Source organism: Pinus tabuliformis, chromosome 1_1 (assembly GCF_031772625.1).
Source record: "Pinus tabuliformis cultivar Carrire ecotype Pingquan chromosome 1_1, CPIR1, whole genome shotgun sequence".
NCBI classification, from domain to species: Eukaryota; Viridiplantae; Streptophyta; class Pinopsida; order Pinales; family Pinaceae; genus Pinus; species Pinus tabuliformis.
In genome coordinates this window covers 843,768,955-843,786,310 of record NC_142297.1, presented here as the reverse complement: position 1 = coordinate 843,786,310, position 17,356 = coordinate 843,768,955, and the positions used below count along the sequence as shown (strand labels likewise).

The 17,356-nt window shown below is 39.7% G+C and overlaps 1 protein-coding gene across 1 annotated transcript; it reads right to left on the bottom strand.

Moving 5' to 3' along the window:
- Positions 1-5,339: 5,339 nt before the first annotated feature.
- On the bottom strand, positions 5,340-6,965 carry LOC149216816 (uncharacterized). Its single transcript, XM_089390072.1, has 3 exons — positions 6,814-6,965; positions 6,139-6,703; positions 5,340-5,532 (listed from the first exon to the last, which is right to left on the bottom strand). The coding sequence occupies exons 1-3, from the start codon at positions 6,929-6,931 to the stop codon at positions 5,340-5,342; spliced, it is 876 nt and encodes a 291-aa protein (XP_089246198.1). The 5' UTR covers positions 6,932-6,965.
- Positions 6,966-17,356: the final 10,391 nt, after the last annotated feature.

Sequence of the window (17,356 nt, the reverse complement as noted above, 5' to 3'; positions counted from 1 at the left end):
ATATGATTTATAGAGACTAAACCTAAATAATGAGTCATCCACATCCAATAAAACAACAATTTTATGCACAAATCATACCTAAAACCGTAACGGCTGCCCTAGTCGTCTAGGAAAGAAAAAATAAGAAAGATTCTTATTAAGTTTTAAGGTGATCAACACACTCATGGACCAAAGCCTTATCCCACAAAGGTTAATGGAACCTCTGTGTCAAAATTTCCAAGGAAGGATATTGAAGGAGTAAGGGGGGATGCCTTAGGGCATCTACTTCTAAAACTCTAGATATTGATTTTGTAAGGGGGGAAATTAAGTATAAGGTCTGCACATATAGAGCTTCCTTATAGGCCTTGAAGAAGACAATTTCAATGGAAATATTGAAGCAAAATTTCAACAATGATAAGCATTTAGTCATGGAGAAATCGAAACCCTACTCTAAACATCAAAGCATGCAAAATATTGATAATAGACAAGAAACTTAACAACAATCCTCCATAAAGGCACTTCTTTTAATCCCAGAACAATGTCTTCAAGCAAAAATCACATCCTTAGCAAGTTTCATCCATAAACATTGCATTTTGCCAAATGTAGCGAAAAAGAGCTAAGTCACATTCTCTTAGAGAGGAGTCAAATTACATGTGTGATGATGAAAAAAAATGAGGGGAAGTTCTATTTATATGAGACCTATCCCACTCTTTTTTATAATACAACAACTAATGAAACTCTATTGACAAGTTTACTTTAAGTGTTCCACAGGAAAGAGGTTATAAGCCAACCTTGTAGCTCAAAAACATAACAAAAATGCCATTAAAGCCCACACGCATGGGAGAAAATGCTACTAAAGCATGATGTCATCCTCCAAATGAGCTCTCTAAGACACCAAAAGTGAGATAAGGGCTAGTGAGTGCTCCATACTCCAAGATGCATCTCAAGGATCACGTGCAGGCCTCCAAAGTCACTCCATGCAAACACATCATGCCCATGGTGCCCTTTGTCACCCTTAAAGAAGCAAGTGGAGTGATGTGACACTCTATAACTCAAGCATTGGGGCTCCAAGTGTGAAATTTTAAATCTTGTTGCAATTATTGTTTATTATTCTCCTATCATTTTAGATTATTTGTTTTCTGTAAAATACTTGCAGAAAATAATGAATAAAACACAATTACAACTTCACTGAAAAATAAATAATCACAGGAACTGAGAAAATTACGCACACACACAAATAATCGACCCCAATATTTTTGGACAAATGTATTTGGAAGAACCCCAGTGTGGGGAAAACTAGTTCTACAGATGAGGGTTTTTATTAATTCTTTAGCGAATTAAAGAATACATCATCTCCTTGCTTGACAATGGCCAAGCTCCAGTGATTTTCTTCTTCACTACAGCTGACCAAATTGATCCGGGAAATCTGGAATCTCCCTCTGCAAGTCAAATCGACCCTTTCCAACAATTTGCTTGGTTATTCTGCAAATCACACTCCCAACAATTCACACTTCTTGTAATTATAGGAATCCACCCTTTCTTGCAATCTGCCTTTCTTGTAATCTGCCTACAGGAATTCACACTTCTTGTAATCATAGGAATCCACCTTTTCTTGCAATCTGCCTTTCTTGCATGAATTTCTTGCAATTCACACTTGCAACTGGAAACTCAATCTCAGCTATTCGCACCGCCTTTGGAAATGCGCTCTGGCAATTTTCATTGTTGAACTACCTTCTGCAAAAATAATTCGGCCTATTCCTTTCTCTCTGAAATCGGAATCTCTGTGAAGAATTCCTCTAGAAATCCTCCCCACAATTTCTCCTGCTGAAACCCTTGTTGCTGGTGTCCCTGCACTGTCTCTGCGCCCTTGCTCTCATTTCAAATCTGTCTCAATATGTTCTCCAAATGCCGTTGATTTCCCCTTGTAATCTCTCGTGCAGGAATCAATGACCATGATCTAATCCCAATCGATCGCTAAGGTCATCTTGACCCTTTTAAGTGACTTTTCCGGAAGTCTCTAGAGAAAAATCGATTTACCCCAATCAATGCTGATTAATCAAGCCATTTCCCTAAGTTAGACTTAGGAAAATTAATTAATTGGCTAATTAATTCTAATTAAGGCCTTTTCTTGAGAAACCTATTCTAGGTATTGGAGAAAATGTGTTCCCTAGCCTCATAGACACGATATGAGACTAGAACACCTGTCCAAGCTACACAAACTAACCCCAAGGTGATGTGAAAGTCCTCCCTTATCATCTTAAGGATGACCATCATCATCTAGGCTTTGGAACAAGTGATGCCATCAAATAGTGTTAAGGCTAGCCTAGGGGCATCCTAGGTCCACTGGGCGCATCATCAATATCTCCAACACCAAGCTTCATGGGCTCAAGGTTTCAACTTCTGGGGGTCCCTCATGGTGTCAAGCATTATCTAGGGTCATCAAATAGCCCAACGCTTTGCTTTGGATAGGAAATGCTGCATCATCAAGTTCATTCTTTCTCTCTGCAATGGATAGTGTAGCCTCTACTGCTCTGCTGAGAAGGTGGGGAAATCACCTCTAGAAGCCTCTGCTGCTGTGATGAGAACCACTTGACAAACACTCTCAATATCAAGTGAAAGTCAACAATCATTAGATAACAAAAACCATGGATGCATCATAGTGGACCATACTTAATGTTAGGGGCACAATAATACTTCACACAAAGATCACCTTCAAATATCCAACTATGCCAAGTCCTGTATAAGTTTTCCCTCCTTACATTAGGGATGGTTAGATGGATAACCCTATTAGGTATTTCTAGCCCCTCAAGGGGAAGTGACAGGTCCCGAGTTAGCCAACGGAGTGGGCATGACTTCAGGGCAAGGTGTCATAGCCAAGTGACCAACTAATGGTTGTCCAACATTCTGAGTATATAGATGTAAGGAGGGAGCAATTGTGGAGGCATGGGTTACCCCTTTCCTCGAGTTTCTTTTTCCACCCCTTTGGTGCGTCTTTTACTTCTTTATGATAATACTTTGATTTGGGTGCATAGCTTAGGAGCCAAGCTTGTTTTTTTGAGATTTAGCATTTATTAGTTATTACCCCCTAGTGATGAGTCAGTGTATCGCTCATCAGGGTTGGGACAATACAAGGGTTCCTTTTTATGGATAGAGCATCATGTGCTCTAGGAATAGGGTGATGGCTAATGAGGGGTGTAGAGCTCATGCTGGGTATTTTCCCATGTGCTAATTCTATCCCAGGCTCCAACCATCTCTTGCATTTTATCTTTTTCTTTCATTGTGGCTTTCTTTTGGTTTTATCTTTCTTTTAGCTGCATAAACCTCCAGGGCAAAGTTTTTGGGCCTAAACTCAAGGATGAGGATAAGAAGGTGCCAATCCCAAGATTGATGACCACCAACCCGAAGAGTGGAGATGAAATAATGGGAAGAATGGAAAGTGGTAAGTATGGAATATCATGGGCACACTATTTAAAATCAAAGCCTCCCCAATAGTATTCTTCATATAACCTTAAGTCCTCAAAGGAGGTCGCATTGGAATAGAGTCAAAGATTAACCTTCGAGGTGAACTGTGGGAACAAGAATACAATCAAGATCGGTGAATCCATTGAAATTCTACTTTCCCCATATGAAATCCATTGAGGTTGGAACCGCTGTCAAACATCCTAAAACAATATGACTCCTTTTACTTTAATAATTTAATATTACCATTAATTACTTAGCATTAGTAGGGCCCTAGGGTTAAATATTAGGTCGCCCCATTCATAAATTATTCTTTTGTAAAAAATAATTTGCATTTGACCCACTCATAAATTGTTATTTTTTCAAAAATAATTTGCGTTTGGCCCACACATGCCATGCAAGCATGTTGTACCGACCAACACATGTCATACAGATGATCAAACATGATGTATGGACGCTGAAACATGTGGCGTATGGGGATTGAAACATGTTTTAGCCACTATTTTCAAAACCGTTTTTGAAAACCGGTTACCGGTCTAACCGGCCGGTTAGCAAGGGCGCCAGTCTAAACCGGCAAAAAAACCCGGTTCAATCGCCCATTTCACTAAAATTTGCCCTAAACCGGTGCTAACCGGCCGGTTTTGTATCAAACCGGCCGGTTCTGTCCTAAACCGACCGGTTAGAGGCATGCCCACCGTGTAATGCAAAAAGTGTATGCGGACTGTGTTTTAGGGGTTTTGGGGGGAACTGAGGGTGTTTTCCCTCCAAAAACACCCTCTCCAAGCCTTTAAGAGGCCCCTCTCACTCTCATTTGTCTCACACAACTGTTTTGGAGTGTTTGTGAGTGTTTGTGAGCTTGGAGAGTGTTGAGTTTTTGGCATTTGCTGAAGTAGTCATCTTGGAGTTGGAGTTGGAGCTATTTTGGAGATAGTGTGTAGCTGTCAGTGGAGTTGCCATCTTCAAGAGGAGGCTAAGGAAGCTAGTTTGCATTTCCAGGTAAGGATTTGCACTTGAAAATTCCTTATTTGACTGTTGTCCATGAATTAATTTTTTTTTATGTGTTATAAACTTCTCACTTCTATGATCTACCATCCAGGGAGTCATCATGCCTCCAAAAGCCAGAGATACTGCATGGGCTCATTGTGATATGATTGATGGCAAAATGATCTGCAAATATTGCCAAAAATCCATTCAAGGAGGGGGTATTAACAGGTTCAAGCAACACTTGGTTGGGATAGGAGGCCATGTAAAGCCATGTGGAGCACCAAATGAAATAATAGGGCATATTAGGGCGGAATACCTTCAGAAGTTTGAGACTCAAGTCACTGAACCAATAGAGAAGTTTGTGACTGCAAAGTTTGGAAGTCGAGACTCAACCAACTGAGTTTGATCATGATGACTGAGACTCATGAGAAGTTTCAACTTCAAGTGATATGTTGATCACTATTATAGTATTACTATTATCATATATGTAGAGTCTAGACTGAAGTCTTGTAGTAGGCCACTGGCCCCATAGTTTGTAGGCTTTGTTTTTGCACTCTAGAGGCCATTTAGAGCCTCATTGCTTATGTATTTTGTCGATGATATGTATTGCACTCGGTGCCATTTTGATATATTCACCTTTACATGGTATATAAATGAGCAATCTTTGCATATTTTGTCTCTATTGGCTTGGAATCATGCTTTTAAATCTTAAAAATAGTTTTTTTCATTAAAAAATAATTATTTAATGTATTTTTCTAAAACCTGTTCGTTTAGACCAAACCAGTCTCGGTTAGACCGGTTCCGGTCGGTAAACCGGTTCATTAGGTGGACCGGTCCGGTCACCGGTTCAGGTTTTAAAAACATTGGTTTTAGCTGGGCTGAAACCAATGTTGCAGGAAGCGTCCCCCTCCCCGGTTCTAAGGCCCGAAGCGCATCCCGTGCGGATTCGTACAGGAAGCGTCCCCAGAAGCGCGCTTCCGCCTGTTTTGGACGCTTCCTGGAAATTTCCGAAGCTTTCCTCCGAAGCGCGCTTCGTACGACGCTTCGGAGGGCGAATCGTACGGTTCCATTACTGTTTCGTACATGCTTCCGGAAAAAGCGCCGCACAGCCTAAACAAATTGATTTTTTTTATTTTTTTATTTTTTGGTGAGTTTGCTTGTTGGGGGTGGGTCCACCTTAGGTTAGGGTGAGGAATGAAGGCAAAAAAATATAAATATAGTGGATGCTCCTCATGGTAATGTTAAATTCTTAAAGTAAAGGGATGAAAATGACTTAGGATGTTTGAGAGTGGTTCCAGCCAGTGTTTTTAAAACCGGAACCGGTGACCGAACCGGTCCACCTAGCTAACCGGTTTACCGACCGGAACCGGTCTAACCGGGACTGGTTTGGTCTAAACGAACCGGTTTTTAAAAAATACATTAAATAATTAATTTTTAATGAAACAAAACTATTTTTAAGATGTAAAACCATGATTCCAAGCCAATAGAGACAAAATATGCAAAGTTTGCTCATTTATATACCATGCAAAGGTGAATATATCAAAATGGCACCGAGTGCAATACATATCATCGACAAAATAGCAAAATACATAAGAAATGAGGCTCTAAATGGCCTATAAAGTCCAAAAACAATGCTGCAAGCTATGAGGCCATTGGCCTACTACAAGTCTACAGTGTACACATGATCAATCATCAAGATCATCACCACTACTAGACACAGGATCATCATCAGGAGCTACATAGACATCATCTGGTTCAGAGTCTGAGGATGCCTCTACCTCATCTGCAACATCAGTATCAATGCCACCAATGACAATAGAAGTGGACCTAGTGGAAGCACGAGTTTGTCGACCTGCACGACTAGTGCCTTCCATTGGTTCCTTGCCTTTCCTTGATGCCGCTACTGATCCTGGTTCTGATGCCGCCACATAATCTGCCTCATCCTCCGCTAAAGCCATGTCGATATCAAAATCAGCCTCAAACACAGGATCTTCAGTCTCCTCCACCCATTCTGATGTTGGATCAATATCGTCCAACACAATGGGATCTAGATCAGGTGATTTGCTCATCATTTGGTTCCTCCTCAGTCGAAGGTTGTATTGCACAAAAACAAGATCATTTAACCGTTTTTGTTCCAAACGGTTTCTCTTCTTCGTGTGTATGCGCTCAAAAACAGACCAATTGCGCTCACAACCTGAAGCACTGCAAGTTTGACTGAGGACTCTAATTGCAAACCTTTGCAATTGAGGACACTGGCCACCAAATGACTCCCACCAATGTGCTGCAAAGAAAAAGACAATAATTAGTAACTTAGTTTATAATTTGAATTGTAAAGAACGTAAACAATTTTAACTTGAAATGAAAAACAAAATGGAAATTGGAATTGCTTACCTGGTTGGTCCACATCTCTTGCCATCTTTGCCAAGTTTTTGCCAAAAGTACCACTTGCTTGATTGAAAATAGTAAGCTGTCTATGTATATCCAACTGGTCTACATGGTTAGGGACCATGCGCTCCAAGCAATCAATCAATCCAGCTCTGACCTCCCCATTATGCTGATCTCCTAGCCGATTTTTATAGTGATACCTTGGGTTCAAAAAATACCCGGCTGCATGTATAGGACGATGGAGTTGATTGTTCCATCTGTTATCAATGATCTCCCATATACGGCCATATTTAGCTAACCTGTCATTGTAAGCTGCCCGTATCTGCTCCTTTGCCTGATCCATAGCTTCATAAATGTAGCCCATGGCCAATCTTTCCCCATCCACCAACCTTAGCACCTTAACAAGGGGCTCGGTAATTTTCACAAGCTCTACAGACCTTTTCCAAAAATAAGTGTCTAACACTTTCTTTTTGGTGTCTTTTCCATCTGGTCTACGAGCCCACCGAGATTCAGACCATTCATCAGAGGAAAACATTTTCTGCAAGTTTCTATGTTGACCATTGAGACATTGCAACGTGAGGAAGTGAGTTGCAAATCTCGTAATTGCAGGCCTAACAAGCTCTTTGCCTCCAGTGTGTTTCCTCATTAGGCTCAATACCCATGAGTGGTTGTAAATGTATTTTGTAATGCACTTGGCATGCTCTACAGTGTTTTTTACCCACTCCACCTTGCCTATATCCTCAAGCATGAGGTCTATGCAATGTGCAGCACATGGAGTCCAAAATATGGTATTATATTTGGCCTCAAGCATCTTTCCAGCAAGAACATAGTTTGAGGCATTATCAGTGATGACCTGCACAACATGCTGCTCCCCAACTTCCTGAATAATGTTATCCAAAAGCTCAAATAGAAGGCTTGCATCCTTTACCCTATTAGATGCATCAACTGATTTCAAAAACATGGTTCCTTGAGGGCAAGAAACAAGGAAATTAATGATAGTGCGGTTCTTTCCATCGGTCCATCCATCTGACATAATGGAACAACCTGTTTTGACCCATGACTCTCTAAACTCAGTCAAATACTCATCAATGGAAGATATCTCTTTTTGCAAAAGAGCTCCCCTCAAGTCATGCATACTAGGGCCTTTGAAGCCCTTTCCTGCAACTATAACAGAGTCCCACATAGCTTGGTAATAAGGTGAGCGAGCAACATTAAATGGGATATCTGAATCATACCACCATCTAGCAATGTATTGGTGAGAAGTTTCTTTGCATTGTTTTTTCCAATGCTGATCCAAAGTGGGTTGAGAACTTGGCTGGGAGGAAGTGGGATTAGATTTAGAAGAAGCAATGGTGGCAGAAGATGAGAAATAACTTTGGATGTTTGGTCTCTTTGGTCCTTTTGATGGTTGGCCAACTCCAACAGAAGGATGAACATAGTGAAAGGGGTCATTGGTGGAAGGGATAGAAGTGGAGTCTTGAATCTCATAATCATCATACCCACTCTCTTTCATGGCTTCTAATAATTCCCTCTTCCTTGCAATTTCATCTTGGATGGCCTTCTCCCTAGCCTTATCCTCATAAGATTTTTCAAGCTTGGCAATGTATTCTGCCCTAATAGGACCTAACAGTGCATTTGGTGCATCACATGGCTTTACTTGGCCTCTTACCCCAGCCAAGTGTTGTTTCAACCTAAGAATACCCCCACCTCCAATAGATTTATGGCATAATTTGCATATCATTTTTCTCTCAACTACATCACAATGAGCCCATGCACTGTCCTTTCCTTTTGGAGCCATGTTTGCTTGAAATAATAACAATTTGCAAATAAATCTGCCATTTCAAAAAAAAATTGCAGCTAAGGAACATGGAAAACCAATGATAAATGTAGGAAAAAAAATGCACATGCAAGCTACAAAATTTGATAGCATAGAGCTAGAGAGTTCATAGGCTTAGCATAGATGATAGATCATTGAAGTGAGAAGTTTATAGCACAAAAAAAATAATTCATGGACAGCAGACCCAAATGAGGAATTATCAAGTGCAAATCCTTACCTGGAAATGCAAAGTAGCTCCCTTAGCCTCCTCTTGATGATGGCAACTCCACTGACAGCTACACACTATCTCCAAAATAGCTCCAACTCCAACTCCAAGATGACTACTTCAGCAAAAACTCCACACTCTCCAAGCTCACAAACAAACTCACAAACACTCACAAACACTCCAAATCAGTTGTGTGAGACAAATGAGAGTGAGAGGGGTGTCTTATAGCAAGTGTGAGGGTGTTTTTGGAGGGAAAATCCCTTTCCCTCACCCCCAAAACCCCTAAACCGCCCTCAGTTCCAAAAAACCGTGCGCTTTTTTGCTTGACCGGCGGCCTGTCCATAAACCGGCCGGTTTAGGACGGAACCGGCCGGTTAGCAATAAACCGGCCGGTTTTGACCTAAACCAGCCGGTTTTTACCGGTTAGGTCAATTTTCCGGGCAAATGGGGCTTCTAACCGGGTTTTTTCACCGGTTCTGACCGGTGAGCCTCCCAACCGGCCGGTTAGGCCGGTAACCGGTTGGACCGGAACGGTTTTTAAAACTATGGTTCCAGCCTCATTGGACTTCATATGGAGAAAATAGAATTTCATTTTCATCCTTTTACTTAAATTTTTAACATTATCATGAAATGACTCAGGATGTTTGAGAGTGGTTCCAACCTCATTGGACTTCATATGGAGAAAATAGAATTTCATATCCTATTCAAAATTCAGTAGACTTAATAGTTTTCAGGAATTCAGGATCAATGGGATTGTGTCATTTCATTAGATTATATCAAGTATGAAGGTATGTGATTAGCATTTAATCAATAGCACCAAGCCCTATATGTACCCTAGAGTTGGTGGTGTTAATTGTTGAACTCCTTTGTCACGCCCTTAGCAAAAAATTACCTTCCAATCAAGTCAAAATCATCGATCAAGCATGTTAAGCTTTTTCTACCATATTTTAAGTCTTGAATTAGGTAGTTTGATCAAAATTGGGCAATGTTGACTAATATCCCTAGACAATCGAGGTAGAGGCAAAGGCTAGACAAGAGGAGAAGAATCTAGATTCTAGATGGTTGATGCTGGAATAATAAATCATTAATGTACAATGGATGCTATATCTATCTTGATTTATGCAAAAATATGCATGTTTTCATGTCTTCTACAACTAATTTGGTATTTGGAATGTTTGTTTTGAGTATAAATGCAAAAAAATATAATATATATATATATATATATATATATATATATATAGCAGACGCTTCGCTTCCGCATCCTGCTTCCAAAAAACGTCCCCACTTCGTGCAACATTGGCTGAAACACATTTCAAAAAACTGAAATGTGTTTCAGCTGCATTTTGGGGTTTCCATAACGAAATGCGGCTGGTGTGGGGTCCCACATTTCCTGCAACTTAGTCAGGAAGTTAACTGATCTGGACTGGCTGGTTCTGGTCTATTTTGGCCTGTTCTGATAACTATTGTCCAAACAATTTGAATTAGGTCACATGTTATAGTTAATTAACATTACCATCTGGTATCATATCATCAACCATAATTGAAGATGTTTCTCTAATGCATGTCATTGATGATTTGAATAGATGAAGGTTGTCTTTGATCAAATTTGATTTTCAATTTTCTGTAATGGTGATGTTTGTTGGGGATTGAGGAAACCCAAGAACAAAGAACAAAAAACAGAATCTAAAGAGTTGAACAGAGGAGTAATTATGCTCCAAGATGACGGGTGGTCTTTAAAGACACTATTACAGCACTTAAGCACATTGCATCGTGGACAGAACATCCCAGTGCGTGAGTTGATAACAATGAATTCGATACTTGATACAATATTCAACCCATAGGTCCTTTATTTATAGTGAACCAATTTCCTTGAATTGTGGAAGATTCGGTTAACGAACGAGCATTGATAGTTCCCACTATTTTTGGGACTATTCTAGTCAACCCAATTCTCATCAACTAATCAACTGCACAAGTTGACCTGACTGTCCAGTTGATTCCTTCAACCACTTGGTTGGCAGTCCTACTAGTCAACCACTCCACTAACTGCCCACTAGTAAGTTAATCGACCAACCTGTTGACCACTCAGTCATCTGCACAGTTGACTGCTCTGCTAGTCAACAACTCAACTGATTGTCTTTTGTTGGTCGTTCCTTTGACTGATTGTCTCCAGAAGCTCCAGAGGCACAAGGAATCAACATAAACTTAAGATCTAACAATTTTGCTGGTTGATTTTTTTTTTTGAATATTCATGTAACCCTATTGTGTCCCAGTTCATAAGTTCTAGTTTATTAACATCACTAATTGGCATCATATCATTGCTCTATTGCTTATCATCAAATAGATGAAGGTTTTCTTTTATTGACTCTAATCTTCAACTTTCTGTAGTGGTGATTTTGCTGGTTGATTTCATTTTGAATATTCATGCAAGTTTGTGTCCCCAAGATCTAGGAATAGGAACAAGAAAACGGTGGGAAACAGGGATTGTTAGGGCCTGGTGTTGGCTGGAAACTTCAGTAGACATCTTGCAGGAAATATTAGAAAACAGCGAAACTGCAAGAAATGAGAAAAGCACAAAAAACAAAGGAGGAAAAAGGAAAAGGAAATTTGGTGAAACCCCAAGGAAACCTTTAGAAATTTCAGTGAAAACCATGGAAACTTCAGAAAACTTGAATGAGACCCTGGGAAGCCAGTGGAACCCTTTGGAAATTTCAATCAAATATTTCAGAAATTTGTAAATGGCTAGAAAAAATATCCCCTGTGCATATCTGCATATCTCTTAATGATGTTTATTTAAAAATTGCATTATATTAAAGTGTAATTATTAACATCAGTTATGGTGTTTGTTTTTGATAAACGATTAGAAATGTTGTTAATGCTAAGCATTGTTTTAGACATTGTTTTTATGGCTAAATGAAGCGGTGACCAAATATGATTGGTCCAGCTTTCTTGGAGATCTCATTAACAATGATACCATTAATTGCCAGATTGTTGGTAGGCCATTCAAATTTTCCCTTTTTTTATATTATACTGACTATATAACTCCTATGGAGATGTTACCTTCCAATAAATCACACTATTATATGTATCAATTCTTTTCGTCTTATACTGGAAGGAACATTTTTGAAGATCCCTCACTAATTTCGATAGTGGTTGTATTCCTTAAGATAATTGTCTGACATCCTGCATTCATATCTTTGTTTATTGAACTTTACTTTGGTGACTCACTTTAGGTATATGCCAATTATAAAAGGGTCAATTTCCAAGGCCTTGGACTGTAATGCTGCCTAAGAATAGATTTTAAACAGATTACCATATAGTTTATTGGTCAACCTATCTAATTATAAAGGTTGGAGACCTCTCAATCCTAAACGGAGGAATACACAATGAAATATTTGAAGCACGAGGCACTGTAATATCCCAACTATGGCTCCTAGCAAAATAAAACGATCATGAATAAAAACATGTATGTATATATAGTTAATGGCATTGGAACAATGGAAGCTCATTGAGCTCACAGTTTTATAGAAAGCAATGCGTTGTGTTGTAATTGAATAATCTTGGAGGTCCAATTTCAAAGGCCCAGTTTGTCGAGTAATTCATGTTGATAACAAAAAGAAAAGAAAACACCCTATTAAAAATTAAAGGAAAATGAAAAGGCAGGCATTATTGTAATTTGTTCTCCCAGGAGTGTCGCTCTGGGAAGGAAACTCAAAACAGATTACCAACGCTATTCTATAACTGAGGGATGACAACGGGGAGGATGAATTGTGTCCTTCAGCAGTGGGGAGTATGTACTGTGGCTCCACTGATGAATAAAAGAGAGCTGATTGCGGTAGGTTTTCTTACGCATGAGGGCTTCCCACTAGAGAAACCCAGCTTTCCATCTGCTCTTTATGGAGTGTTTTTATGAATTCTATTTGGTTATGTTTTATGCCTTGATTTGTGATGGAGTACGGTCTGGCATACTTGTCAGAATGGTATCAAAGCTAGGTTCAAGCGTTGTGGTCTTGGGCGAGAATATGTGGCCTCAAGGGTGGACTGGTTTGCAGAAAAAGAAGGATGCTGCACTTTTTCAGCTGTCAGAAGAAACAGCAATGAATCTGACTGTGAAAGTCTTTATTCCTGTCTGTTTCTATGCCCATACAGGGATGGATCCAACCGTTAAACTGGAACCACTGAAAAGCTCATTCTAAGAGCTTGTATATTGGAAGTTGGATTTTCACCAAGGTATATATCTTGTTGACCGTTAGCCCACTGAAGTGGATCATTGTGTGAACAGATAGGTATTCTTTCCATATGAAATGTGTACTTTTTTATTGATTTAATAAATTATAATATGTTCTCTGATGTACTGGAGTCTGGGATAGGTGCATAGGTTGGCCTTGATTATTTTGGGGATTTTTCACCCACTATGAGCTCCAACGACTCGTTCCCAAAATCAGTGTTTCAGAAAACATTTATTGTGGATGTGTGGTGAATTCACATCAAGTGTTTGACAAAATTTCTGTGAGGAATGTATTCTCATGGAATACTATGATCACTGGGTATGCAAATTATGGAGATTGCATGTGAAATGTTTGATAAATTCCTCAGTGAAATATTATTTCTATGGAATGCTGGTTTACAAATGAAAGGGGTTTAGAGAAGGCAGTTGGCTGCATCATGGCACACCCTCAAGGCTCAGATATCTGCTCAACCAGATTTTGTTCCTGGCAAGTGAACCCAGCAGAATTGGGACCCATCATCCTTTGTAAAGACCAAGATGGGAACAGTGAGAATACCCTGAAACTCTCTCACCAAATGCAGCTAGATTGCGTGAAGCAATACTAGATCACTTTCCCCAATAGCATCAGTGGATTTGCCAACTCAAGAGCCTTAAACAAAGGCAAGGAAGTTTATACCCATGTCATCATAACAGGATTCTGTTCAGATATCTCTATGTGGAATGGCCTCGTCACATTATATGCGACCTGTGGGATCATAAAATTATGCTCTGAAAGTGTTTGGTATCAGGCTGAAAGGAAATGAATTCTCATGGAATGCAACAGTTGGGGAAATGCTCGCATAATGGGTTTGTTAAAGGGGGCACCAAAGAGTTTTAGCCAAATGTTATGTGTTGGCTTTGTTACCGCTCAAACTAGCAAGGGTCCTAGGAGGAGATCCTATAGAGCAATTACTAGGTCAAGAGGCAACAAGGGAGCGATAGCCCATTGTCACCTCAGCTAAGGCTCCCTACTCTTTACGGACTTTCACTGATGGGAGGAGACCCGGTATAAGAGGAATCACAATGATGAATAGATCAATGATCGGATAAAGAGTGATTCCTAAAGCCTATTCACAAGAGAGACTCAAATAAATGGCTTACTTGCTTGAGAAGCAAGGTGATGGGCTCTCTAGGAAGGGCTAAGAGGACACTTGAGCCTAGGTTTGGAGGATATCTCTTGATAATAAGTTTCCTAGACCTAAGAATCCTTGTGGAGGAATGGCTTCTATGTAATCCTTGTGAAATTTGAGTTATAAAGTTGCGGGACCACAAAGAACCCAAGTGGACCCAAGCTAGGTCAAGGGTATGGATTTGATCACCAATTGAGGGGCTTGACCTGACTAGGGAGGAGAATAGGATCAAAGGACTAATTTTCTTTGAAATACAAATGCAATGACCCAAGTGAGGACACTAACCCAAAATCAACCTAGGGAAAATCTGGTCTTGCTGCCAGGGTTTGCTATATCATGGGATTCTACCGTCTGATTTGCCTCAAACTTGGATGACCTCTTGAGAACAACCCAACGCAGTAGTGGAATAACATTCAAAGTGTTTGGATGGCTACAACAAATTTTGCTTGATGCCCTAGGTGAACTATAGGGTTAGGCCTAGAATTTGGAAAAGTGAAGAGAGAAAGATAAATTTGACAACCAAGAGGATGCGATGATCAATGCCTCGCTTAGGGGGCTTAATGGAGTCAAGATACGCTTGGATAGAGAAACTTTCGTGAGCTAAGGAGCCCTAATTAACCTTCGCTAGCCTATTCAAGGGCAAAGACTAGGTAATTAGAGATTTATACTTCAAATTTGCCAAAGAGATGAAGTTTCGAGGTCTTTCAACCTAAGAGGTGCCTCTAGGAACATTCACCCAATCCCTCAAAGAGAAATGTATGCATTAAATCAGTTATTCAAGGTCCCAAAAGAATTTCGCATTACATTAACCCATACAAGAATAATGATAACAATATACATGCATTTGAGAAGTAAGATAACAAGAATAGCATTAAAAGTTCACTTACATGAGAGAGAGAGTGTATCCACTCATCAAATTTGCATTTGAAAGAAGCTCCAAAGACAATAGTGGAAATCCAAACATCATAGTGCATCAAGAAACACCAAAAAGTTCACCCTAGCAGAAAGTGTGAAAATCTCTCAAGAGATACTAATCCAATCCAAGTGATGATGAGAGAAATGAATCACCTCCCATCTATTTATACAACTCAAAAGGGGATTCAATTTGCCTAATTAGCCTAATTTAGCCTCAAATAATAAAATAATACATAAAATGACATGACTTGGTGACAAACCCACCAAGATAGCTCAATAATACAAATAATAGCCTCTCAAGAGGGCAAAATAATGAGTATGATGAGTTGTTGGGCCATTGAGGAGGCCTAATGGAGTCCAAATGTGCCAAGTTCAGTGAAAAGGCTCCAATCATAGTGGACAAGGGGTTGGCCTCTTGTTTTTCAAGCCAGTCACATGTGGTTCTTCCAAGTGGGTATGGGGGCACAATGACATCCTCATGGGTCTCCAAGTGGATCAATAATGCCTGTAAACCATCTGTAAGGGCTAGGATGATGACATAAGCCGTCCCTTTATCTCTTGCAGTGAGACAAATCCTCATCTGAAACCTGGAACATTCGCCAAGTGTATGGTGCAAGTGTGGAGCCGACTGGGTATGGTGAACCAGGTGCATCGTCCTCATCCAAAAGGTGAAACATGAGCAATCACTAAATGGTGGTAGGGATCCATGAAGTGCCGTCTACTATGGTGGAGGCCCATTGATCTCTACGCTCACTTTACAAGTGTCAATGTGGCCCTCTAGAGGGCTTGGACCCCATATAGGGAGACCAAACCTTAAATGTAGACCCACCTGCAATCCTGCATAAGATCCAATGCATCCCCTAGCTTTCCAATACAACAAATCATTAGAATAATCAAGTAAAAGAGCTTACAAATCGTGGAATCAATTAGGCACTTCATGGTGGCATGCTCTTCCACAGTGGGCTTTGGCATGTGTTGACCACTAGAGTGGCCCCTGATGATTATATGAAGACTCCATGCCTAAGGATGATCCAGAGGACACTTGTACCATCAGATGTCATCAGTCAACAGAGTTTTTTAACTCTATTTCTATCTTCTCATCATCTTTCTTGTACCTAGATTCCACACCCTGCGGGGAATTGTAATAAGCGATACTAGTAATGATGAGATTTTGAATTTGTAACAGGCCTAGGATGTTGGGACTCGATCAACAAACGAGTACACCTTGGAGTGTTTTTTTCATTTGGTTAATTATCCCTTCTTTTTTAGAGGCGGATAATTTTCTGGGATTTTTCACTCATTTTTTACCCCACAGCTGGGGTGACGGTTTGAAGGTTGAGCCCCTAATACATCTTAGTATCTAGAGTCGATGTATATTACCATACTAGATCACACAAAAAATTTCGTGGAATTTGTCTAGGTCTAAGTAGGATTTTTTAATAATTAAAAATTTCCTGCAAAACGAGATTTTTTAATTATTTTCTATGTAATGATGTAAATAAGTGGCCTTAGGAAATGTCTGGGGCATGTGACTACTCGAAATTTATCCTTAGAGGCTGAACATTATCCTAGGACCCACTTTCAGGGTCAAAAGGCAACTTATAGTCCCTCAAAAGTCGATTTTCCTAGTGACAGTAGCAAAAATGAGGAAAAAATTAAAAAAATGAATAATTGGAAAAATTTATAAATTTTTCCAAAGTCAAAACAAGTCAAATTTTGACATGGAAATTATGTGGAGAGTCAAGGGTGATGTGGCAAGCATGTGGGACCCACCTCATAAGGTACAACAGGCTCAAGTCCAAAGTTTCAAGCCAAAGTCAAAGGTGACGGTTTGAAGGTTGAGCCCCTAATACATCTTAGTGTCTAGAGTCAATGTATATTACCATACTAGATCACACAAAAAATTTCATGGAATTTGGCTAGGTCTAAGTAGGGTGTTTTAATAATTAAAAATTTCCCGCAAAACGAGATTTTTTAATTATTTTCTATGTAATGATGTAAATAAGTGGCCTTCTCAGGAAATGTCTGGAGCATGTGACTACTCGAAATTTATCCTTAGAGGCTCAACATTATTCTAGGACCCACTTTCAGGGTCAAAAGGCAACTTACAGTCCCTCAAAAGCCGATTTTCCTAGTGACAGTAGCAAAAATGAGGAAAAATTCAAAAAAATGAATAATTGGAAAAATTTATAAATTTT